This window comes from Caretta caretta, chromosome 4, assembly GCF_965140235.1.
Source record: "Caretta caretta isolate rCarCar2 chromosome 4, rCarCar1.hap1, whole genome shotgun sequence".
Classification (NCBI taxonomy): Eukaryota; Metazoa; Chordata; order Testudines; family Cheloniidae; genus Caretta; species Caretta caretta.
Window position 1 is genome coordinate 62,670,618 of NC_134209.1, and position 24,848 is coordinate 62,695,465.

Sequence of the window (24,848 nt, forward strand, 5' to 3'; positions counted from 1 at the left end):
AGAGGACAAAGGATATCAGCCCATGGGATTATGGAATACTTTTGGCAAACTCCCAGAGCATGAGTCCACTGTGGCTGCATCTACACTGCATAGCATTAGAGCTTGAATCCTGGGTCCTGGTTTACTCGAGCTCAGACTCTCCACCCCGTGGGGTCCTGTGACCGATCCCTGGGTTACTGTGATTTGTTTGTAGATGGGAGGTGGGGCTCATTTTGAGCCAGAGTTTGAATCCTGGGCTTACATTGCAGTCTACATAACCTTAGAGGCTGCTTTTGGCCCGTGCACGGTGAAGCCAATGGTTTACCAGCAGAAGCACAACAAAAGAAAGGGACAATGGGGTGGGGGGCGGAGGCAGGGACCAAGCACATGTTGTCTCTCACGGAAAATCATGGTTTTCTGCTTCTGGATCTGAACCACAAGCACACTATGGTGTGACCACAATGAGACGGCAACATTGGATGACCAGCAGTGGGTCCAGAACTTTCGTATGAGGAAAGCCCCACTCCTGAAGCAGAGCACCCAGATGAGTGAGCCAATCATGCTCCAGAAGCACGTTGCTATTGCCCTGTGGAAGCTGGCAACCCCAGACTGTATTAGATTTGTTGTTAATCAGTTAGAGGGAGGCAAATCCACAGCTGCCGCAGTGGTCATAGAGGACTGCAAGGCAATTAATGCTGTGCTATCTTCCAGGTTGATAAAAATAGGAAATATTCCTAAAATAAGTGTGGGTTTTGAATGGATGGGCATGATGCCATGGCGTTCTAAAGGTTTGTTTTGTTTCAATGTGGCGAGCTGGTATGTGGTTCCCCTGCCCCCAACAGCACAGTCACTGATGGGAGGTCAATGCCACCTGTCATATTAGGTGACACAGCGCACCTTTCGCTGCCGTGGTTGACAAAAACCTTATCCCGATGTGTGCCAACTGGACAAAAGGCAGTTCAACAACTCACTGAGCAAGTTCAGGATGGTAGTGCAATGTGCCACTGGCTTGCTGGCAGTGCTTACGGGCTCATGGTAGTCTGTTTAATGCTATACCCAGCAATCTCAATGGCCACTAGGAATATTTTAATACTTTCTAAAAATAACAATAATAAACTGGTTTCTGCACTAGTGGGAGTGTGCCTTACCACGGAGAGTTATTTGGATGGTAGTGCCTTCAAGGAGTGTATTACAGCAAGTTACATTTTGCCCAGGCTGGCTACTGCAAAAGAGCCAGGTGAATGCATGCTGATACACAGGCTTCTTACTGAGCATTTTTCTGCTTTATCTAACAACGGATATGGGTAAAGACAGAGATCGCACAAGGAGGGTCGGACCAAGGACACCAGGCAGAGATATCTGAAGGTAGATCCCTTATGGTCAGGGATCAGAGCACAGACAGATGGCAAGATTGCATACAGGAATACATTCCCAGAGGGCTTGGGGGAGGAGACTGGAGTACGATCACGTATTGATTCTTTGGACTGGCTGTGGCAGAATGTTTTCACTGCCATTATCTTAGGTTAGCAATACACAGCATAAATTAACTTGGGGGTTTGCCCTACATATCAGGGTACAGTGGCTGCCTTGCCACGTAGCACAGATAGAGGTGCGTGGATGTGTGAATGTCAGATGTGTTAAGGGGAAAACTATAGTTGAACCCAAGTTAGGTCCGCAATGAAGACAAGACCAAGATGAATCTTAAGCAGATATTTTCAGAACACAGGTTCTCAATGTGTGAACATTAATATCTATACCCAAAACCTCCTTCTAAGATTATGTTCATCCAACCAGGAGGGAACAGAATCAATACCCACATGACCTGGGTTTCCAATCACAGCTAATCAACAGCTCAAATTATAACTAGCAAATAGTTCATGAGCAGCTAATTGAATGTAACTACAGAATTCAAGAAAGTCAAGCTGCTCATGAACTGACAATTAGAAAGAGACTAACCAAAAGTAATTATTTGCTACCAATTACTTCAGTTTTAATATGAACATAGATTAAGGTTATAACAATATATTATAGCTGTGTTACAATATAAAAGCTTTTGTAGGTGATCTTGATGCAACCATGCACAAACCAATTATTTCCTAACCCGTCAATTATAAATGTGATGTGAATACTAACCCAGACCTCACTGACACAGTTTTAGTGAAAGCAATGGAATGAGATCATCTATGCAATTCCTAGGGAGTATGACAGATATGGTAATTTCCTGCAATATCCTTGAAAACCTTAAAAACCTTATTTATTATTGTAGGCCAGGATTGTAGGTAGCAGGGAGATGTGACCAATGTAACATTTGGGAGTTCAAAAGACTACACTGAAAACGTGCCAGACAAGTATGTACTTTTGGGACAACGAGCGTTAAGTGGATTTCCTGGGGATTCCCTAGGGAGAGGGTAATGCAAATTACCCAACTCTTGTTACGCAAAACCCTACCCTTTTGAAACTATCCTCTGAAGAGAGGGTCTTGGTCTGCTAATTATCTGTTACTGAAGGCCAAGATCAAAGGCCTAAGTTGTATAAAGAAACAGCTGCTCTGCCCAGCCTGGGTTCTGGTTCTGAAACTGAGAGACAGTTATGAACTTGCAACCATGGGAAACCCAGTTGTGGGTTTTGAGGAACTGACACTTATGAGAGTTCGAGGCTGGAATCATTATGACCCAGTCTGGTAAGCTCTTTAGCATGCACCAAGGTTCTTTTATTGTTTTTTAAAAATTTTCCCAGTAATGCTTTCACTTCAAGAATAAAGGTGCTTGCTTATAAAGAATTGTATAGTAAATTTTAACTGTGGATAATTATGCTGTTCATAGCCTCTGGAGAGGAAGCAAAGTGCAGACACTAGTCTATTTACAGTCTGGCTTGCTGGGAATATAACTGTATAAAGCAGGGGACTGTGAAGCCTTGAAAACTCCTGCTTAGGACGGAGAGAGATTAAGGTCAGCAAAAAGCAGTGACAAACTGTGTAAGTTATGGACAAAAAACAGACCACCAGCAGCATGACTGCTCTTCTCCTACACTGCAATGAGGTACAGTTTGGCCACACCATCATAAGGGCTCTGCACTTCTTTTCTAAGGGCTTGTCTACATGGCATGGCAATACGCACCACAACGGTGTGAATTCTAATGCACACTGTGTTGTGCACTAACTGACCCATGTAGACCCTGCTGGGAAGAACTAAAAGTTCCCTAGCGTGCGTTAACATGCACTAGGGAACTTTTAGTGCATGCCAGCAGGGTCTACTTGAGCCAGTTAGCACAACAAGTTGGTGTGCATTAGAATTCACATGCCTTTGGTGTGTATTGTGTAGACTAGTCCAAAGTCATCTATTTCTCATTTGTGGCTCATCAAATTTCAGGTTATTTTCATCGCTTCTGTAGAGAGTTTCCTATCAAGTCCTCATCTCACACACCCCTCCATCTCATTTTTACATTACTTTGTTGCCAATATCTCATGCTTTACTCCTCAAAACATTAACTGGTCTGCCACAACTCTGTATGAGAAATGAAAGCAAAATAAACAGCAACTCCACCAACCTCAATAACCATTACAATATAATTATGGGCATTAGAAAAATGTGAGTCAATTAAGAGTTCTCAGATAGGTCTCTGCAAGTAGTGTAAGAGAAACAAATGAAAAACAAACATTCTCATGAAAGTGCCACCTGGCAGTAAACTCAAACACGGGCAGACGAGGTCACAAAAGAGACACTATCCTAATCTCGTAGCCCAAATTGTTCACCTAGTGAGATGGATCAGTTAATCCACCCACAAATTCGCATTTAATGTTGAATAGAATATTTGATGTTGGGCAGAATTAATGAGCAGGATGTGCTAACAACACACCTTTTATCATAGTCTAGATCAGTGATTTTCAAACTGCGGGTCGTGACCCAGTACTGGGTCACGCAATGGGTTGCGGTGGCTCTCGTCAGCACCGCCGACCGGATCATTAAAAGTCCTGTTGGTGGTGCTGCCCGGCTAAGGCAGGCTAGTCCCTGCCTGTTCTGGCACTGCGCTGCTCCCTGGAAGCAGCCAGCAGCAGGTTCGGCTCCTAGGCAGGGAGGCCACGGGGCTGGCCAGCGGGAGCTGCGGGGGGAGGAGCGGTGCCTGTGGGCAAGAGCCACGTGGAGCTGCTTGTGCACCTCTGGCTAGGAGCCAGACCTGCTGCTGGCTGCTTCCAGGGAGCAGCATAGTCCGTGGGGACAGGAGAGGCAGGAAGCCTGCCTTAGCAACCCCACTGCGCCGCTGATTGGGAGCCGCCAGAGGTAAGTCCCAACCCTACGCCCCAATCCCCTGCCCCAGCCCAGAGCCCCTTCCTGCACCCTAAACCCCTCATCCCTTCTCCACCCCAGAGCCTGCACCCAAAGCCCGGACCCCTCTAGCACCCCAGCCCCCTGCCACAGTCCTGAGCTTCCCCCCCAACCCAGAGCCCCCTCCTGCACCCCAAACCCATCATCTCTGGCCCCACCCCACAGCCCTCACTCCAAACCTCTGCCCCGAACCTTAGTCCCTCGCCCGCCCCAAACCCCTCATCCTCAGCTCTGTTGGATTATAGGCATCAACAATTTTCTTCAGCTGGGTCACCGGAAAAAAAAAGTTTGAAAACCACTGGTCTGGAACAGAGCTCTCCAACCGTTTTACTTACAAGATCACTTTTTGAATTTAAGTGCAACCCAGGACCAACCCCGCCCCCTTCCCAAAGCCCCGCCCCACTCACTCCATCCCCCCTCCCTCCGTCGCTTGCTCTCCCCCACCCTCACTCACTTTCACCAGGCTGGGGCAGAGGGTTGGGGTTCGGGAGGGGGTGCGGGCGCTGGGCTGGGGCCGAGGGGTTTGGAGTGTGGGAGGGGGATCCGGACTGAGCCTGGGGCAGGGGTGCAAGCTCTGGGAGGGAGTTTGGGTGCAGAACGGGGCTCCAGACTGGCGTAGAGTATAGGGGTTCTGGCTCGGGGGGGGGTCAGGGCAGGGGGCTTGGGGTGCAGGAGAGGGTATGGGGTACTGGCTCTGGGAGGGGGCTCAGGATGGGGGTTGGGGTGCAGGCTCCTGACAGATGGCACTTCCCTCAGGCGGATCCTGGTCAGCGGCACAGCGGAGCTAAGGCAGGCTCCCTGCGTGCCCCGGCCCCACGCCACTCCCAGAAGCGGCCAACACGCCCCTGCGACACCTGGCGGGGTGGGGGCAACACGTGGCTCTGCATGCTGCTCCTGCCTGCAAGCACTGCCCCCCACAGCTCCCATTGGCTGCAGTTCCCTGTTCCTGGCCAGTGGGAGCTGCAGGGGCGGTGATTGCAGGCAGGAGCAGCATGCAGAGACCTCTGCCTCTCTGCCAAGGACCATGGGGGCATGCTGACTGCTTCGGGGAGCGGCGTGGGGCTGGGACAGGCAGGGAGCCTGCCTTAGTCCTGCTGCGCTGCCGAACTTTTAGTGGCTGGAGATCACGATGGACTGGCAGAGGCTCCAGGATCGACCAGTTGATCATGATCTACAGGTTGGTGATCACTGGTCTAGAAAAACTTATTCTACACTGTCTACACTTGGTTTTAAAACATATTAGCTACCACATATTAAAACCATGACTTTTCGTGCCATGGACAAGCTTTGGACCAGCTTAGCACATTTTAAAGTATGTACTGTCTTATATACACTAGACTTAAAAGGTAACACACTCCAACACACCTTTAAATTCTAGTCAAGACTAACATTTAAAATTAAATCAGGTCAACTTTTTATATAGCATAAGGCAACAGGGAAGAGAGAGGATGTTAGAAGATAAAGGGGACAATAACTACTATGCATAGAGCAGAGACTATCGATCACATTTCCCCTCCCCAAGGTGGTACACTTGATCACACATTACATGGCTGAAATGCGGATATAATCTCCGCCAGTATGCTTGATATGCTAATGAATTCTGTCATATCTTCAACATCAGAACTGTTTGTGAAGTATGACGGACTGGGATATAAGAGGAAGGGTGAGGACAAATGGAAGAACTGTACACTTGAAAACAAAAAGGGACATTTCCATATGTCTGTAAATACTGCAAAAAGAAAAAAAGGGGGGAAAAAAAAGCAGCTGTCTGCAGCAGAGAGTCTCAGAACCCAGGTCTACGGATTCGGGCTCATGCTATGGCGCTAATATCATCAACGTAGCTGTTCCAGCCCAGGCTGGAGCTTGGGCAGGGAACATTTACACTATTATTTTTAGCACCGGAGAGTAAGCCTGAGTCTGTATACCAGGGCTCTGAGACTTGGTGCCATGGCTTTTTTGTTTTGTTTTTGAAGTGCAGACATACTCTGTAACAGTTTGAGAGTTTTCATGCATGAGGAAATTAATTAGGAGAACTATACCAGCATAATTATATAAATTAAGTTACATGGACGTAACTCCCCATGTGAGCACTCCCATTCTGGAATTAACACACTTTAAGCTTCTCTAGCAAAATTACCAATAACATCTGTTCTGAGCCTGTTCAGAGAGGACTCTGACCCTCACAGTCAGTGTCAGATTAGAAACAGTGATTTTACATAAAGTTGCATTATATGAATCCATGTTAACAAGCCTCCATTACAGAGCTAAACAGCTTCAAACATAACCAACTAGCATGCGATTGTAGACAAGATCATTGGGTTTCTTCTCACCTGTGAAAATGTTATGCTGCTGAATAAGTAAGCCAGGAACCAAACATGTGATTTCCACAGCTCTGTAAAACTATTCATGGGAGCCAACGATTAATGCATTATGGAAGGCAAATGAGGCTGTAATGAGTTTCAGTAAAAATGGGAGAGTGCAAGTGCCAAATAATGAGTGGCACACTTGTAAGAGAACAGTAAAGAACAACTGTGAAATGAGAGGTGGAGTTACACAGCTAAACACTGCAAAATCCTTTGTACCACGTGTGACGGGGTCGGTCACAGAGACCCTCTTGGGACTCTCACCTGATGTGCTAAGACTACCTGTGACCCCATTTTCTCTGACAGTTTGGGCCTTCAGAACCCTGCCTTGTTGAGCCAGATATGCTAATTTGCTGCAACACAGACCCAGGGTCTGAACCACGCCCCCAAAGCTGCAGACTTAACTGAAAACGGCATAGCACCCAGACACCCAATGGGATTCAAACCCTAAATAAATCAGTTTTATTCTGTATAAAGCTTATACAGGGTAAACTCAAACTGTCCATCCTCTATAATACTGATAGAGAGATATGCACAGCTGTTTGCTCCCCCGGGTATTAATTACTTACTCTGGGTTAATTAATAAGCAAAAGTGATTTTATTAAGTATAAAAAGAAGGATGTAAGTGGTTCCAAGTAACAACAGACAGAACGAAGTAAGTTACCAGGCAAAATAAAACAAAACAAAGTCTAAGCCTAATACATTAAGAAACGGACTACAGATAAAATCTCACCCTCAGAGACGTTCAAATAAACTTCTTTCATAGACTGGACTCCTTCCTTCCAGGAGACTTGACCCCCAGTCTTCCCTTAAAACCTGATCCACAGGTGAGGGGTCTGGCATTTCAGATGCAAATTCTTCATCCTCCTCCTGGGGAAAAGCCTCCCTACAAAAGGTGGGCAGACCCTCCTGTCCCCCCCTCACCTTCCATCTGGACTTCCCTCTCTGGGCTCCCCTCTGAGGCAGACACTCCCGTGTCCCCCAAAAGGGAAGGTGACCCTGGTCCAGCTGTGGGCTCACAGCTACCAGCTATGACAAACCCTTCACTGGTCAGCAAAATCCTCCCCCCCGCCCACCACTTCACTCAGATTGGGCTTTCTTCCAGCTACAGAGTCCTTGGGGGTCTGTTCCCACTGTAGTCATTGGGACCCCAACTTTCATCTCCAGGATACATGTCTCTGTGCACCTCAGGGCAAGACCTGTCCCCTGCTGACCTAGATTCATAGATACTAAGGTCAGAAGGGACCATTATGATCATCTAGTCCGACCTCCTGCACAACGCAGGCCACAGAATCTCACCCACCCACTCCTGCAAAAAAACCTCTCACCTATGTCTGAGCTACTGAAGTCCTCAAATCGTGGTTTAAAGACTTCAAGGAGCAGAGAATCCTCCAGCAAGTGACCTGTGCCCCAAGCTACATAGGAAGGCCTCTTCCAATCTGCCCTGGAGGAAAATTCCTTCCCGACCCCAAATATGGCGACCTGCAACTTCCTGGCAGTCACCAACTGGGACAGCCTCCCTGTTACAAGGTGGAACTTTCCCCTCCCCCAGGGAGATGATTATAGGACAGGAGCTGGCTTTATCCAGCCCTTCCCGCAGGGATCTGCCTTGAGCCTCTGGGCTACAGGCACTGGTTACGACCATCCCTGCTCCCAAAGCTGCATTTTTCACTGCTCCAGAGGAATTAAAGAGACACTCCCCTACTCCCCCCTGCAGCCCATGCGACTTCAGCCTCCCCACTGGGGCTTTTAGCACAAGATTCCTTCTTGCTGCTAACAAACCCTGGGACAGATTCTGCCACATCAAGGAAATCATTCCCTAGTAGAAACAGTACAAAATTGTGTGCCACTGCTGCAACAGTCAGCTCAGCTTGCAAATCACCAGTTTCCATGTGTACCTTAGCTAAAGGCGCAAGGACTTCGTAACCTCCCACCGATTCTAATTCTGCCATTTTCGTTGGTAACAAATCCTTCTCATGGATTAGGTCCCTCCTGACTACAGAAATTTCTGCACCAGTGTCTCTCCATCCTTGGAGCAGTTTGCCATTAAGTTTAACAGCATGCATATGCTCACTGCTTGGTTGTGTAGAAGCAACCTTTACAAATCCTGTGTGGAAAGAGGCAGCAGCCTGGGATACCCCCTGTGCTCTGAGAAGCAGCAGCTTCATGTGTTACCTGCTCTCTGTTCCCACTCAGCCAAGGACATTTATTCCTCAGGTGCTCAGTGGACTTACAATGATAGCACCTTCTGGGCTCCTCTGCTTGTACAGGAGACTTGGGACGAGTAACAGGGGCATGGGGAGATGAACGCCCAGCCTCCTTTACCCAGGGGTAAAATGGTGATTCTGCTTTCCACCAACCATGTACCCCTTTGCCAGTGGTTTGTATTTAATTGCAGCTTGTGACTGCTCATAAGAGTCCGCAAACTCAGCTAATTCCCCCACTGCATCCACCTTTTTGTCCCACAAATACTGTTTTACATCATCACTGCAATATTCAGGAACTGTTCCTGAGTAATTAAATTACACATTTCTTCCAAGCTTGTAACGCCTTTTCCCCTCACCCACTTGTCTAACAAATCTTTCATTTCATTTACATAAGCCACATTACTCAATCCAGATCCCCTCTTAACACTCCTGAATTTAACCCTGTAGGTTTCAGGTGTAATCTGAAACTGTTTCAAAACCAGTTCCTTAAATTTACCAGAGTTTGAAGCATCATCAATAGGCATCTTATTGAATATGTCCAGAGCTCTCCCTGTCAATTTGCAACTAAAGTGGTCATTTTTTGATCTTCAGGAATCGTATGGAGAGTGCACAGTTTCTCAAAGATGATGAAATAATCGGCAATATCACTGGATTCAGTATACTGCAGACATAACTGCTCCCATTTGTGGATTTTTGGGAAGTGGAGCCAGCTGTTGAAGGGTTTTGTCTCTTCCACTCCATTACAGTCAGTTCATGCTTCTGGGTCTCAATCTGGGCCTGTATTTCTCTGTCTTTTAACTCCAAGGCTCTTTTGTGATCAGTTTCCTCCCTGGCTGCCTCTGCCTCCATAGCCCTTGTGTGTGCAGTCTCCTCCCTGGCTGCCTCTGCTTCTTTGAGCCTCATTTGAAACTTGCAGTCCTTTGCCTTCTCCTCTACTTCCAGTCTCGCAAACTCTAGTTTTGTAGCTGCCTCACTGGTAGTCATTTTCCTGCTTTCTTGTGCTTATTTCCCTCACCCGAAATAAACAAAGAAAATAACAAACCAGTAACCACTTTGTCTGTTCTCTAGCCACCACACTCAAAACTCACTTAAAATCACTACTAGTGTCTCAAATCAATCAGCTGTGCACACATCCTGCTCAACTATGCCACTGTGACAGATTCAGTCACAGAGACCCCCTTGGAACTGTCACCTAATGTGCTGAGTCAGGGTTTCTCTGCCAGTTTGGGCCTTCAGAACCCTGCCTGTCGAGCCAGACACGCAAGCCTGCTGCTCGGTCCAGACTAGAAAGAAGTTTTGTCTGTGAAAGAAGCTTATTGGGACATCTCTGAGGGTGAGATTTACCCTTATTCAGTTTCCTACTGTATTAGGCTTAGACTTGCGTGTTTTGTTTTATTTTGCTTGGAAACTTACTTTGTTCTGTCTGTTATTACTTGGAACCACTTACATCCTTCTTTTTATACTTAATAACATCACTTTTGCTTATTAATGAACCCAGAGTAAATAATTAATACCTGGGGAAGCAAACAGCTGTGCATCTCTCTCTATCAGTGTTATAGAGGGCGGACAATTTATGAGTTTACCCTGTATAAGCTTTATATAGAGTAAAACAGATTCATTTGGGGTTTGGATCCCACTGGGAGCTGGGTGTCTGGGGTGCTAGAGACAGGAGCATTTCTTAAACTGTTTTCAGTTAAGTCTTTAGATTTGGGGGCATGGTTCGGACTCTGGGTCTGTGTTGCAGCAGGCTTGTGTGTCTGGCTCAACAAGGCAGGGTTCTGAAGCCCAAACTGGCAGAGAAAATGTGCTGAGACTACCTCTGAGCCCATCAGGTGAGAGTTCCAAGGGGGTCTCTGTGACCGAACTTGTCACACCATGTATCATAGAATCATAGAATATAAGGGTTGGAAGAGACCCCAGAAGGTCATCTAGTCCAACCCCCTGCTCAAAGCAAGACCAATTCCCAGTTAAATCATCCCAGCCAGGGCTTTGTCAAGCCTGACCTTAAAAACCTCTAAGGAAGGAGATTCTACCACCTCCCTAGGTAACGCATTCCAGTGTTTCACCACCCTCATAGTGAAAAAGTTTTTCCTAATATCCAATCTAAACCTCCCCCACTGCAGCTTGAGACCATTACTCCTCGTTCTGTCATCTGATACCATTGAGAACAGTCTAGAGCCATCCTCTTTGGAACCCCCTTTCAGGTAGTTGAAAACAGCTATCAAATCCCCCCTCATTCTTCTCTTCTGCAGGCTAAACAATCCCAGCTCCCTCAGCCTCTCCTCATAACTCATGTGTTCCAGACCCCTAATCATTTTTGTTGCCCTTCGCTGGACTCTCTCCAATTTATCCACATCCTTCTTGAAGTGTGGGGCCCAAAACTGGACACAGTACTCCAGATGAGGCCTCACCAATGTCGAATAGAGGGGAACGATCACGTCCCTCGATCTGCTCGCTATGCCCCTACTTATACATCCCAAAATGCCACTGGCCTTCTTGGCAACAAGGGCACACTGCTGACTCATATCCAGCTTCTCGTCCACTGTCACCCCTAGGTCCTTTTCCGCAGAACTGCTGCCTAGCCATGTAGAACAGTGAAAATTTTGAAGAGGTTAAAAAAGAATCACTTTCTTCTCAAATGGTCACAGAAAGACACAAAATAATCATAGTGCAGCGTTCTCAGAAGATACACAGATGGCCAATTTCAATGCAGCACAGATGAAGCATCTGCACTCAGGAAGATAGATTTTACTTCTCTTTATAGGCCATACTATTCTCTTTAAGGGGTCAGACTTGAGCTACTACAGTCATTTAACAAAAACAACTTATAATCAGTTAGACATACAAAACCTAAAACTAGCTGAAACTCAAGAAGCAATCAATAAAAGAAACTAAGGCCAGTGGGTACATATTCTAATATCTTCATTGTTAAAACTTGTTAAATTTTTCTAACTAGGAATACAAATTCTAAGGATTCAAAATAAAGTAAGGGTATTTCTTAATCCAATTAAAAATGTGAATTAAGTAACATCTATAGAAGCAACTGGAAAACCAGTTCTTTTTCTTAATGTGTGAGCAGTGTTATGGTCTTTGAAGAAGTGCTGTACTCTTGTTAGTTTTGTGATTTAGGTTCTTGTGGGGAGGGGGAACACATAAGCAGCAGGAGAGCATGCTCTCCGCCTCAATCTCTCCTTTTAGGGAGAATGTTGGGGACAACTTTGGTTCCTGGGAACTAGGCATTAGTGTTCAAGCTGAGAAAAGAGGAGCTTATTTGTATGGTGTTTGTGACCACTTATGTTCAAGGAGCAGTAGATAGAGTAAACAAACATGTTACACTAAGAAAATTCCCTTCCTCCACATCACTGGTTTCTCCTCCCACTGGAAACCAACCTGCATGGCCCTGCCATCTGCTACACCATGATGGAGGAGGGGACAGTAAAACAGCAAGTTAAATGAGAATTCCAAAAAGTCTTTAGTAATAAATGCAGCCATTTTTATAAAAGGCAAGTTATACTACACCGATATCAAATTAAAATCCACTGGAAATTTGTACTAACAGGTGTGTGTGTGTGTTGGTGGGAAATCAATGGTTGATTAGCTGAAACCCTCTTTCAGTTACAATTACCATCAAAAGTGCAAGAATATCTGAATAAAAGCTATACAAAAAATTCCAGAGTGGATTCAGAGCAGGACACAACACTGAGATTACCCTGGTCAGACTCATGAATCAACTATTTCTAAGGATACACAGGGAGCGCCTTTTATTAGATCTACTGGCAACATATAATATAGTGGTTCTCTACACCAGGTATGACTGCCACTTATACAACAGTGAAGTAGTTTAGTTCAGATCCAATGGAGAGATCTGAGTCAGTGATGGTGGATGAATACTCATCGACCTCTGCAGGAACTGTGTATGGATCCTGCTCCCCAAGAGTTGGGTTTTCAGTCCAATGTTCTTTAATAGCTATGTGCTATTGAGATTTGGTACTGGATTACAAGGTGGCCAAAAATGACCCCAGCAACACAGAAGTATACCAACTGGTTTAGGAAGGAGGTGTAAGGAGAATAAGACTTCCCCACGTCTCTCTCAATTTTTGATAGAGAATATTCAGAGGCAGCCAGGAAAGTCTAGGGGTGGTCATTAAACAAGGTCCGACTTTATAAAACATCAGCAGCAAAGGTGAAGGATATTTTTTATCACATTAAGGCCTGATCTACACTAGAAAATTAAGTCAGCTTAATGACATCAGTCAGACATGTGAAAAACCCACATCCTGAGTAAAGTAGCTAAACCGACCTAACCCCCAGTGCAGACAGCACTAGGTTAACTGAAGAATTCTTTCATCAACCTACCTACTGCCTCTCCCGGATGTGGATTACCTATGCCAATGATAGAAACCCTCCTGTCGGCATACTTAGTGTCTACACTGAAGCGTTACAGCAGCGTAGCTGTGCCACTGTAGCATTTCAAGTGTAGACAAGCCCCAAACATGTCACCAGATGGCAAACTTCCCTCTCAAATTGCGATCTAGTAACCAGTTGAAAATTTGCACAATCAGTATGCAGTATTATCGGATTAGTAATAGCATTGCTGAATTATAGCAATGTGCTCTATATTCAGATGCTACTGTTATGATCAGGTGTGATCAAACAGATTCACAACTTATTTGGTGCTTCATATTTCACACTGCAGGCCTTAGAATTACATGTTTACAAAATGTTATTTCTGCTGAAAATCCTAGTTATATAGTAAAATAGCAATCTAAACAAAAACTCTAATGATAGAAGAAATGTTTTGCAGTAGGTCCTAAATTTTGAAAATCCAACATCAAAAATGCTTCAAAGTAATCATATCTATTTAACAGTGTTTCATGCACATACATTATGTGGCTTGCCGATTTCATAAGTACTTCCCTCATCAACAGACTTTCAGTTCCAGTTGATTAGTAAGGTATCACAAAATGACTGCACTTAGATGACAGTAACATTCCATTTGTTACATAGCACATGCCTCACTATCACCAATATAATTCTGTTTCAGTGTACTTGTTCTTACCACAGGCAACAGTCCAGTAAACCAAGGAGTCTGGCGCCTGGTAGAGGATTCGGTATGGTGCTACCCTAGCACTGGAGTCCAGCACAACATCCAGAGTGCCCACTAGGAGACCTGTGGAACAGGAAATTCTGTTGGTGAATGTTGCCTGCTAGATTATCTGTTGCATATTAAAATTACTACATGACAGATCATTTTTGCCAACAGGTAAAATATCTATAATCAAAATAGATTTCAGCTTTTACACAGGAGTTGATGTTAGTTTAAAAAAGAAAACATACTAAAGAAGAATAAAAGTCTTTTGTTTCCTTTTTAAGAAAAAGCACATTTTAAAACAGTTATTTAGCTGTAGCTTCTCAGTTCCAAATTCTTTAGGCATTTCCTTAAGACCCCACAAGAGTTAAAATTTGGAATTGCAGGTAGGAAAAGAATAATCCAAAAATTTCCAGCACAAGTCATGTACTACATTCTCTGGAATGGCTGTTGAAAACAAGCCTGGCCAGGACTATACTTAAGGGCTATTTAATTGTGGTGTAGATGTTCAGGCGTGGGCTCAGGTCTAGGGCCTTACAAAGTGGGAGGGTCCCAGAACTCACGCAGCAGCCCAAGTCTGAATGTTTACCCCGCAATTAAACAATCCCTTAGCCCAAGCCCCATGAGCCCCCATCAGCCAGCACAGGCCAGTGTCTAATTGCAGTATTAGACACACTCATACAGTCAAACTCTTTTCAACAGCAAAGAGGAGAATAACTAACAACTTATGAACATATCAAGTAAGCGACATCAACAGTTGTGTATCAAGTTCTACTGGATGTCTCCCTGCCCTTAGGGTAGCTAAAGTTCTTCTAATCCGGGGTTTTAGAAGATATTCTGCAAAGGAAAGACAAAAACAAAAGCAAACACAAACAAGAAATGGAGGAATTGTTTTTATATTCTTGATTACATATAAAGAAGACATGGAAGATTTCCCCACCCTCCACAAGTTGGATTTCATCGGTTTTTGCTAGATGTTATGAGGAAGGAGGAGAGGGTGTCTCAAAGAGCAGTACTGTGAGCGCTCTTGCATTGTAGCAAAAGAAGGGTAACGTACCATTACCAATGGCATCCTTTCTCCAGGTATTAATTAGATACTCTACTTAAACATGAGTCAAAACAACAAGAAGCCCCAAAATATGAACACTAACATTCACTTCCCCTTTTCAAGTGCTCATTTTCAGTTTTGTGATGTCATCATTGTACGACTTCTCCATTGTGCTTTCTTTCTTGGTAGACAAAACTGGAATTTCTAATGTGAAAAAAGAAAAGAACCCTTTCCTCACCCTTCCTCTTTTCGGGGACAAAGTATCCTTTCAGGCTCTCTTTAAACATCAGAAAGATACAAAGAGCACAAACCGATCGTTTTCCCTTTTGACTTGCTTTTAAGTCCAAATGTCAATTAACATTTGGAATTATCCCACCCACAGTCAATGTACAGTGATTAGGAGACTTTCATTTGATGTATTTCAAACAAACTCATTTATAGTTCTTCCTGGGCCAGATGGGCTGGGAAGTAATCTTCTCCCACTGCATTAATGTCCATCAGCCACCCTTTTTGTTTAAGGAGTCTCAATTATCATGCTGAAAACAGACCTGGATATGTTACCAGAACTTTGGCAGGCAGTGCTCAAAGGATGCATGCCTATAATAGAAGCTGAATAGAAAAAATAAAAGAGATACTCTCTATTAAACAAGAGATACTCCATATTAACTGGACAAGTTGGAGTCATTTGACACACCTTTGCTTCACAAAGTCGAACTTCTTATTTGACTTTTTGACGACTACTGTTTGTTGACCAGATGGCTTCCCGAAACGTTCTACAAAATACTCCTAGATAAGTTTCGACTCCATTCAAAAATCAATGGGCAAGAATAATTTAAATTGTTCCTCTAAAATGCGCATTATCTTGCAACTCATCTACATTAAACAATTTTGCCATTACAACAACAAGGCCCCGATCCAATAAAGCCCTTAAGCACATGCATAGTTTTAGGCATATGCGTGGTCCCTTACAACCTTAAAAGGTAAGCATGTAAGTGCTTTATTGGACTGGGGTATAGGGCAACATTTTCTACAAGCAAAAGCGAACTGCAAAGGGGCTTCTGCTCTGTATTTGCATTAAATGTGTTGAAAGAGTTGTAAAGCATGAAGAAGCTTGAGTGTAACTCCATGAATTTGCAGACAGTATTAAAAATGCAAGTCATGAGGCAATAGCCAAATAAATTATTTGTAGGCCATGTGTGCTCTCACTGTGATAAGCAGCACCGTTAAATCTCCTGATTTGGGCTGCAAATTCCCAACTTCGGGCAATTAAAAAATTTCTCAATTTCTTTCCTGCTGCTGCACTTCCAAAGCTTATATAGTGTGAGTGTGGTCCTGAGAAGTCTGCTACCACCTCCACAAGTACGTCACAGCTGAAATCTGAGGACACTGGAGGCAGCACAAGCCCATTGACGTGCTCAGTGGTGTCAAGTCAGGAAAATACCCTCCTCTCTAACTCATTCTCACTGAGCTGTTGGAGATGGGGGAAAAGAGAATAAAAATTATGGCGTAGGGGTGCTGAATCCTTTTTAACTGGAGAAACAGATTGCAGAGATGCTACTGCTGGTGAGGCTAGGGGAAGGAATATTCCTAACACTCCACAAAAAAACAGAGGATTTCAGTGAATCTCTTCTTTTCCAGATCTTCACTCTTAACAGGTATTTTATGGTTTATTTATAAAACTGAACACAGTATTTTGATAGCAAGAAACATTGCTTAGAAATTTGTTTTTTTTTTTTTTAAATAATGTGGTTATTCAGATGTTATGAAGCCAATTAATATTGCCTGTTCAAATCTTACAATTACCCTTGAAGGCTGTCCTTAAGGAACTGCTCCATTTTACTCCATAGGTCAGTTTTTTTAGTGCAGGAAGGTGATGCAAGCAGAATGAAATAACTGTTTAAATTGATTCTCTCTCTCTGAAGAGCCTTGGAATGGAAGTGATTGTATTAATTGTTTATTAAAAAAAAAAGTCTATTTTAACCATCTCCCAGTTTAACAACTCATAACAGAGCAAGTATATTCTGCTACATAATAGCAATGAATAGATTTGAGAGTTCAAACGAAAAGATGAAATTGAAAAAAAAAATCTAAAAATATACTTCTTAATTCACATTAAAACCCTCATTTACCCAAAATAATGTATGACCCTAATCATGGTTACATCCTCTTGCATGAGTTAATCCTTGAATTACACAGCCATTTTTATATCCATGAAAAGTTATGGACAAACATGATTACTATTTGGACTTTTGTATAGTATTTCAGAATGTTGTCTGTTAACAGAAACCTTACAACAAAATAAAGAGATTTCAATTTCAGAGTACTAAAAACCTATTAACCCTTATTCATATGACTAGTTTTTGTTGTGAGCAAGAATTACTCGAGTAAGGGTTTATAGGCTCAGCCCCATAGTAATTAAAATGAGGGCCTTGATCCTGCAAGCACTCACACAGGTGAGTAGTTTAATGCACAGAAATAATCCCATAGACACAGATGTTTACAGGATCAGAGCCTGAAATACTACACTGATTCTGCAAGTTACTCTGTGTGGGCAGACTGCACTTGCATTAAACCTCATTAATTGTAAAAAGAAAAGGAGTACTTGTGGCACCTTAGAGACTAACCAATTTATTTGAGCATGAGCTTTCGTGAGCTACAGCTCACTTCATCGGATCCGATGAAGTGAGCTGTAGCTCACGAAAGCTCATGCTCAAATAAATTGGTTAGTCTCTAAGGTGCCACAAGTACTCCTTTTCTTTTTGCGAATACAGACTAACACGGCTGTTACTCGAAACCTCTCATTAATTGTAGTTGTCAGTCTGCCTGGAGCCAGTTGTGGGTCAGAGCCCTAATTAGCATTACAGGACATTAACAACTTCCAAATAAACATATAAAACCACACATTCTCTCTCCTGAATATTTTGATCTACTATTGTTCAAAGTAACTTCTAAAATAACTACACATGAAAGATACTAGAGGAAAAACATGTTTCTCTTTTTTCAGTTTACTTTATGCTCTTGACAACACGCTGCAGCTTAAGGCCTTGTCTACACCTAGGCTGAAATACTCAAAGACACCTGAGAAATGTATTTAAGACAACTTAAGCCCCAGTAGAGTCATCTATAGTCACAATCACCTCTTGATGGGGGTGGATTCACTACAAGGACAGAAAAAGCCCTTTCATCATTGTAGCAAGTGTCTACACTACACTACAGTGGCGTCAGTTTCCTCTATTTGTGTAGCTCTCTCACAAAGCAGGAGGAGAGGAAAAGCACTTACAAAAAGCAGAAAAATATAGTTGTAAAACCAGAAAAATTGGCAGGGGGAGTCAGGCGAGGCCCGAGCTTGTAAAGTGTCAAAATAAACCCCGCTGGCCGACACCCTGAGAGCCCAGGGCTACAAGGTCCAGATCCACGCCCTGATCGTGGGAGCCTTGGGCGCGTGGGACACCCACAATGAGCCAGTGCTGAGTGTGCACGGAGTTGGTCAGCGCTACATCCGGCTCATGAGACAGCTCATGGTGTCCGACACCATCAGGTGGTCCAAAGACATCTACATGGAGCACATCGCAGGACACAGTCAGTACCAGGTCAAGTAACTGAGACCGTCAGCCAGAAAAATAACCCACTTCCTTCCCTGATGAACCAAGGGATGCACCCCACCCATGTACTTATGTGCTACACCAATACAGACTTGGACTCTAAATACATTCTATGCGTGGTGTACCCGAGCCCACCTATCCACTGACGTTTTAAAAACTCCCGCATCCCAATCTGGGTCTATGCTGGTTATGTACGACATATGTATCTTATGAACCTTGTAACCGAAACTTGTATATCCTTTCATAATTTAAGCCTGACCCCAGATGTACAGTATCTTCCTTTCTAACTTGTGTACATTTGATTTTAAACATTAACTTTAATAAAAAATTTCAATCCAAAACTACTTTTAACTTATAAAAAAAATATCAAGGAAGAGATCTGACATTGTCCTTTTAAACTATTCTCGTACCCAAATCTCTCAAAATGTCCCTTAGTTTGAGGGATGTCGGTAATTTTAGACTCCCAAGTTCCCTACATTCTTCACAAATTTGGTGTCCCTTTACCTTTATTGCTGAAAATTACTATATCAGAAATAAAGAATCATGAAATTGAAGTTATAGAAAGAGTTATTGACACTAAAGGAAGGAATTCTAGAGCATTTTACATTTCCTGCATGAACAATGTGTGTGCCCACTGCACAATGTGTCTCACATTTGGGCCTGGCAGGTTGAGAGACATGCTAATACTATCATGGGAGACTGACAAGATACAGAGATAAGAGACTAGTCTGTACTGGCTTATTTTATTGCACTTGTGTCCTTTACAGCCAAATAAAATAATTCATTTTCATAGATTTTAAAGCCAGATTAGATTATCTGACCTTGTGTATACCATAGACCATTAAATTTCACCCAGTTACTGCTGTACTGAGTCCAGTAACTTATTTCATTAAAGCATATCTTCCAGAAAGACATCCGCTCTCGATCTGAACACAGCAAGAGATTTAACAGAGACAATCCTGATTTCATTGTGATCCCCTCTTTCGTGGATCTGTAGACACTGCTGGCTTGGTTTTCAGAAGTGCTGATCACCTACCTATCCCATAAAAACAACTGGAGATGCAAGTGCTCAGTACCCTGGTTGGGAGAAGAAGAGAGATGAGGGGACAGGACATGCACGTCTTATACTACTGCTATATGTATAAAAATAATATCATTAAGACTAAAGCTTGATAGGTCTTCTGATGTTTGGATACTCAAATATGCTAACACCTATTACAGCAGTTGAGAAATAAAGCAGTTGCAAATAATTTTTATTTCTGTAAATTTCTCATGTTATTAAGAGGACAGAGATCAAACCACAGTCTTCTTGAAATGTTTGCCATGGACAATGTTTCTAAGCCCCATTTTTTGCCTCTAAGTATATTCAATAATTACATTTTTCAGTAAAAATAGCTTCTGCAGATTTTGGTGCAGCAATTGGTGTTTTGACTGAAAGCATATTATATTCCATCTAGGCAAGTTTTTAAAGACAGTCCTATAGAGTAATCCTCCATTTGTTTGGTTTTATGAAAACTTTATATTTGAAGATGTACACATGGGCGCACACAGTCCTCTGGCCTCCTCCCCGTCTTAGAGAAACCACATCCACATGAGTGGACACTTGTACTTGCACAGAGCCCCTTAGACAAAGAGGGTTTCATGCGAGGTAGAACAAAGGTGACTGCAAGATCAGGGACTTGGACTCTCTGGCAACATTTTTTGGTTATCTAAAACCAGGTTAGACACGGTCACCTGGATGATGAAGCACAGTAGCCCTTCAAACCTTAAAGTCATTGCATGATACAGCAACAGCTGTCTATTACACAAGCTATTTGTCAAAAAGCTGAGGACTACAGCAGACTGTGAAACTTCCAGTTCAACTTGCAAGTTTTAACTCAGTGATTTTTTGGACTTTTCCATTCAATCCCAATGATCCATTACTCCCACAACATTCAGTATAATAGGCATCCTGCACAAAGAAAAACTGACTCTTACTGAAGACATACTGAGCTGCCATGACTGATTTCTCACTGAGTATGGTCACTAGGGCCTTTGTGGAGCCATGATCGTAAACTGCCATAGTAACTCTCTGCAGAGGATTCATTTCAGGACTATGCAGAGCTCTTCTTACTTTGCATAATTTTACATGTGGCCTACCAAAATAAAGATAGAAAAATGTGAGTTATCTTAATATTTATTTTAAAAATTTCCATCCATTACTAAAAAAAGTCAGAATCACTCTACAAAGAATAACCATAGTGTACAATCAAATGGACAATTTTCAGGTCATCTTCAGTCAAATATTTATTTTTTTCTATTGCAGTTTAGTATGTAAATCTTTAAGACATAAGAGCAAGTCCAGCACTACATGTTGTATCAACTAAACTCAAACAGAACAAAGATTTAGCCAGATTGTGATGCTCCCCCCTCACCCCTTCCATCACATTGGTGAGCACTACTCAAACAAACAGTCCCATTGACCTCATCGGGCCTACTTACAGAACCACTCGCTTCTATGACTGGGGAGGAAGGGGAAGTGTCCCAAACTGACCCTAGGAGAGCATGCAAAATCATATCACTTCTTAGTAATTTTTCAAAACATTCATATTACTTTTCAGTGTGACGTTTTAAACACTAAATAAAAGACGTACAATCAATGGCCTCCCAATACATGAAGTGTGTTGATGGTTCCCTTCTACTATGCTGATTTACACCATGACCTGGCCCTAAGAATTAAATTTTGTACAGATTTAATAGGCTGTGAAGAGTTGTCCTAAAGCTTGGATGTCATTAGCTAGGTTATAAAAATAGTGACTCACAACAACAACAAAAACAAAATAGCCAAGACATTCAGTATGAGAAGATAATTTTAATTTTCCTTAGTCACAACAATGAATCATTATTTTCCCCTACTTTTGCAAGGCAGTCCTCGTGGTTGATTAGGTAATCAGCTCACTCATTTATTTTTATTACAGGAAGAGGTCCAATGACATACCTGTTAAAGGCCAGCGTAAACAATACTCAAAGCTCCATAGTTAATATTATGATACAAATCCAATTTGCCTTACTTGTGTGAGTAGTTCTATGGACTTCATGAATGACACTAGATCAGTGGTTCTCAACCAAGAGTACACGTACCCCTGGGTGTATGCAGGGGAGTCTTCCAGGAGGGCACATCAACTCATCTAGATATTTGCCTACTTTTACAACAGGCTACATCAAAAGCACTAGCAAAGTCAATACAAACTAAAATATCGTACAATGACTTGTTATTGTATACATATACTCTGTACACATATACTGAAATGTAAGTACAATATTTATATTCCAATTGATTTATTTTATAATTATATGGTAAAAATGAGAAAGTAAACAATTTTTCAGTAACAGTGTGCTGTTTTGTATGCTTATGTCTGATTTTGTAAACAAGTAGTTTTAAAGTGAGGTGATACTTGGGGGTATGCAAGACAAATCAAACTCCTGAAAGGGGTACAGTAGTATGGAAAAGTTGAGAGCCACTGCACTAGATTAATACATTGATGCCATTCTCAAAAAGTTAAACTTCTACTAGTTGGAAAACTGAACATTCTAGTCTGACAATAGTGCCGACAGTGTGGTCTAGAAGCAACATCCTGTTGAAGGTGGCAAGGGCTGGGTTTAACTTTTGAGAAGCAAGGAAGGTGCTGAGATTTCTACCAGGGTGCCATTCCCACATTCTGCTTGGGGAGGAAGTGTCGCAGCAACTGGCTAGGTGACTGATAGATATGAAGATTCTGTTTGAAGAGGACTATGTTAATGGGAACTAGGAATCTTTCAGTTCCGCATCTACAGCATCCACAGAGCACTTTGGTGCATGGGCTCACACCCCATAGTCCAAACCCTGGGGCAGTGTAGACAACCCCTTAGAGAAGAAGAAACCCTTAGATTAGCAAAGCCTATGTCTTCACTAGCAACATTAAAGCGCTGCCGTGGCTGTGTAGTTGCGGGTGTAGAAAAAAAAAAAACCACCTCCACGAGGGGAGTAGCGACCAGTGCTGGTGCACTATCTACACTGACACTTTACAGCGCTGAAACTTGCAGCGCTCAGGGGTGTGTTTTTTCACACCCTGAGCAAGAAAGTTGCAGCCCTGTTAAGTGGCAGCATAGACGAGGCCTAAGGGCTTGCCTAAAAGGGAATGTTTTACCAGTAATTATACATTTAGCTTGAATTCCTTCCCAGGCAACATCAACTAAGCCCAAAAAAATAACCCCACCAACACAAGAATAAAAGAGTTCACATGGGGTTATACAGATCTAACTATATCCATTTAAATTCATACCTTAGATTATACAAAACCAAAACAAACATCCGCCTCCCCCACACAACATATTTTCTAATGTAGACAAGATCTAATCCCCTCTCAACCTTCTGTTTTAAAGTCTTCTACCCATGTGAATGCTTTCAGTGCCTGCCTCTGCTGCTGTTCACACCTTTTTCCCCAAGCAGTCTTCATATGAAATTGACATGGCTCAACAGTTTACTTGATGACCACAGGCTTCTGAATATCCAAAATGAAACTGACCTAAGTCTAATTATTTTCACTCTGCTGCTGTTTGGCAAAGCTACTAGCAGCACTGGAGTAGTCTGGCTGCAAACTGCGAAAGACAAAACTGAATTTACGTCCATGATTGTCTTTGTAAATGCTAGGTGCTACATAGCATTTTAAAATGCTATCACTTGTTTCCCCAGTGTAGACAAACCCAGAGTATGTATAGGCACAATAACTGCAGATGCCTTTAAAATTACATCAAAAGGGGTGTAAGAAGGTCTGGTGGTCTTTCCACTGAGCCCCCAGGTATCTCCAGTTTAATAGACTCTGATGCAGACATTAAGTCATGAGTGATATATTAGAAGTATATGGGTTCCAGACAAAAACCCAACGGACCTGCTAAGTTGTTTTTTTTTCCCCCTTTTAAATAAGAAGTGGGGAGGGATTGGGTGCAAGGACTGAAGAAAGAATATGGCAGAAGAGGGAATATTAGTCTGGGTGTGTGAAAGTTGACAGCTGATTAAAATCAAAGTTCCGATACTTAAACAAACACACTCATATGCCTCAAGGAAATAAATGGTGGCCTACGTATGTGCAATATGTTATTTGCACAAACTGTATTATTTCATTTCAAGTTGCATAAAGCACATGTTCCTCATTAAAAACTATGTATCTACTGAGTTTGAAATATAAAATCCTAGCAGTCTGTGCTAAACAGGAATGAAAAAAAACAGGTGCAAAATTTGCAAAAGCATGAAACATCTTTCATAGAGTCAGGTGACAAGTTGGACTAAAGGGTGATTTTTCAAAAATGCTTTCAGTATCTACAAATAAAGGTTTATAAACAATGCTTTCCTCAATCACAAGAAATCCTTTAGTTGTACTTGGGAGGAAACCGTATTCCTTTTCCAAACTTGGGGTATCATCATCATCTTGGCATAAGCTCAACAGTACCACATAATGGTACTGTGCACGGTAACAATGACACTTTCATTTCATGTCACTTAAACTTGGCATTCACCAACAAGAACCAGTCAACCAGTCTCTTCCCATTCCTACTTTCCAATGGAACAGCGACAATCCTCATTCCCCACTACAAAGAAATATTTGGTGAGAACAGACAGACAATGTTACACCAGCAAAATCAGCCATCTACCAATTAAGTACTAGAAAGATCTTTGGCAACATTTTCTGGACTTACAGTACTACTTCTCAGCTTGCAATGAGCGCTTTCATACATGGGGTGATCCAGCTGCTAACAAAAATACTTGATTTACAAAACAATTCATACCACAGACATGACTCTTGAAAACAAACACAAAATCTGCTACTTGCCTAGAGATCCAAACATACTTTAACAATTGGTCCCTTTAAAAAAACAAAAACAAAAAGCAACCACACTTCATATCAAGCAACCACATTTTTAGCAAAAGGAAGATGCTTCTCCTCTTTTTTGTTTATACAAATCAGCCACAGAAACCACAACCCCGGACTTTCTACCTGTGCACTTTATATGAATGTGTTTAATATCCAGAGTCTTCTCTTTAATCTATTTGTTGTGTTAAAATTAAGCACTACATTTGAAGGAAAAAAATCTGGTTATTTCATTTATAAATGCCTAAGGCATGCACAGGAATTTTATATCAAGGATTGAGCTCTGTGCCACCATGGGGAAGATCCAAGTTCTACTTCATCTCTCAATCTCTCACTGCCCAAGGGTGAAAATC

General features: G+C 42.6%; 1 protein-coding gene across 2 annotated transcripts in view; it reads right to left on the reverse strand.

Annotated features, from left to right (window-relative positions):
• The window catches only part of TBC1D9 (TBC1 domain family member 9), an 80,081-nt gene that overhangs the window by 48,722 nt on the left and 6,511 nt on the right, over positions 1 to 24,848 (reverse strand). For both annotated transcript variants that reach the window (XM_075127701.1, XM_048847076.2), the window contains exon 2: positions 13,931 to 14,041. In XM_075127701.1, coding sequence (XP_074983802.1) covers positions 13,931 to 14,041 — 111 coding nt within the window. The remainder of the gene's footprint in view (positions 1 to 13,930; positions 14,042 to 24,848) is intronic.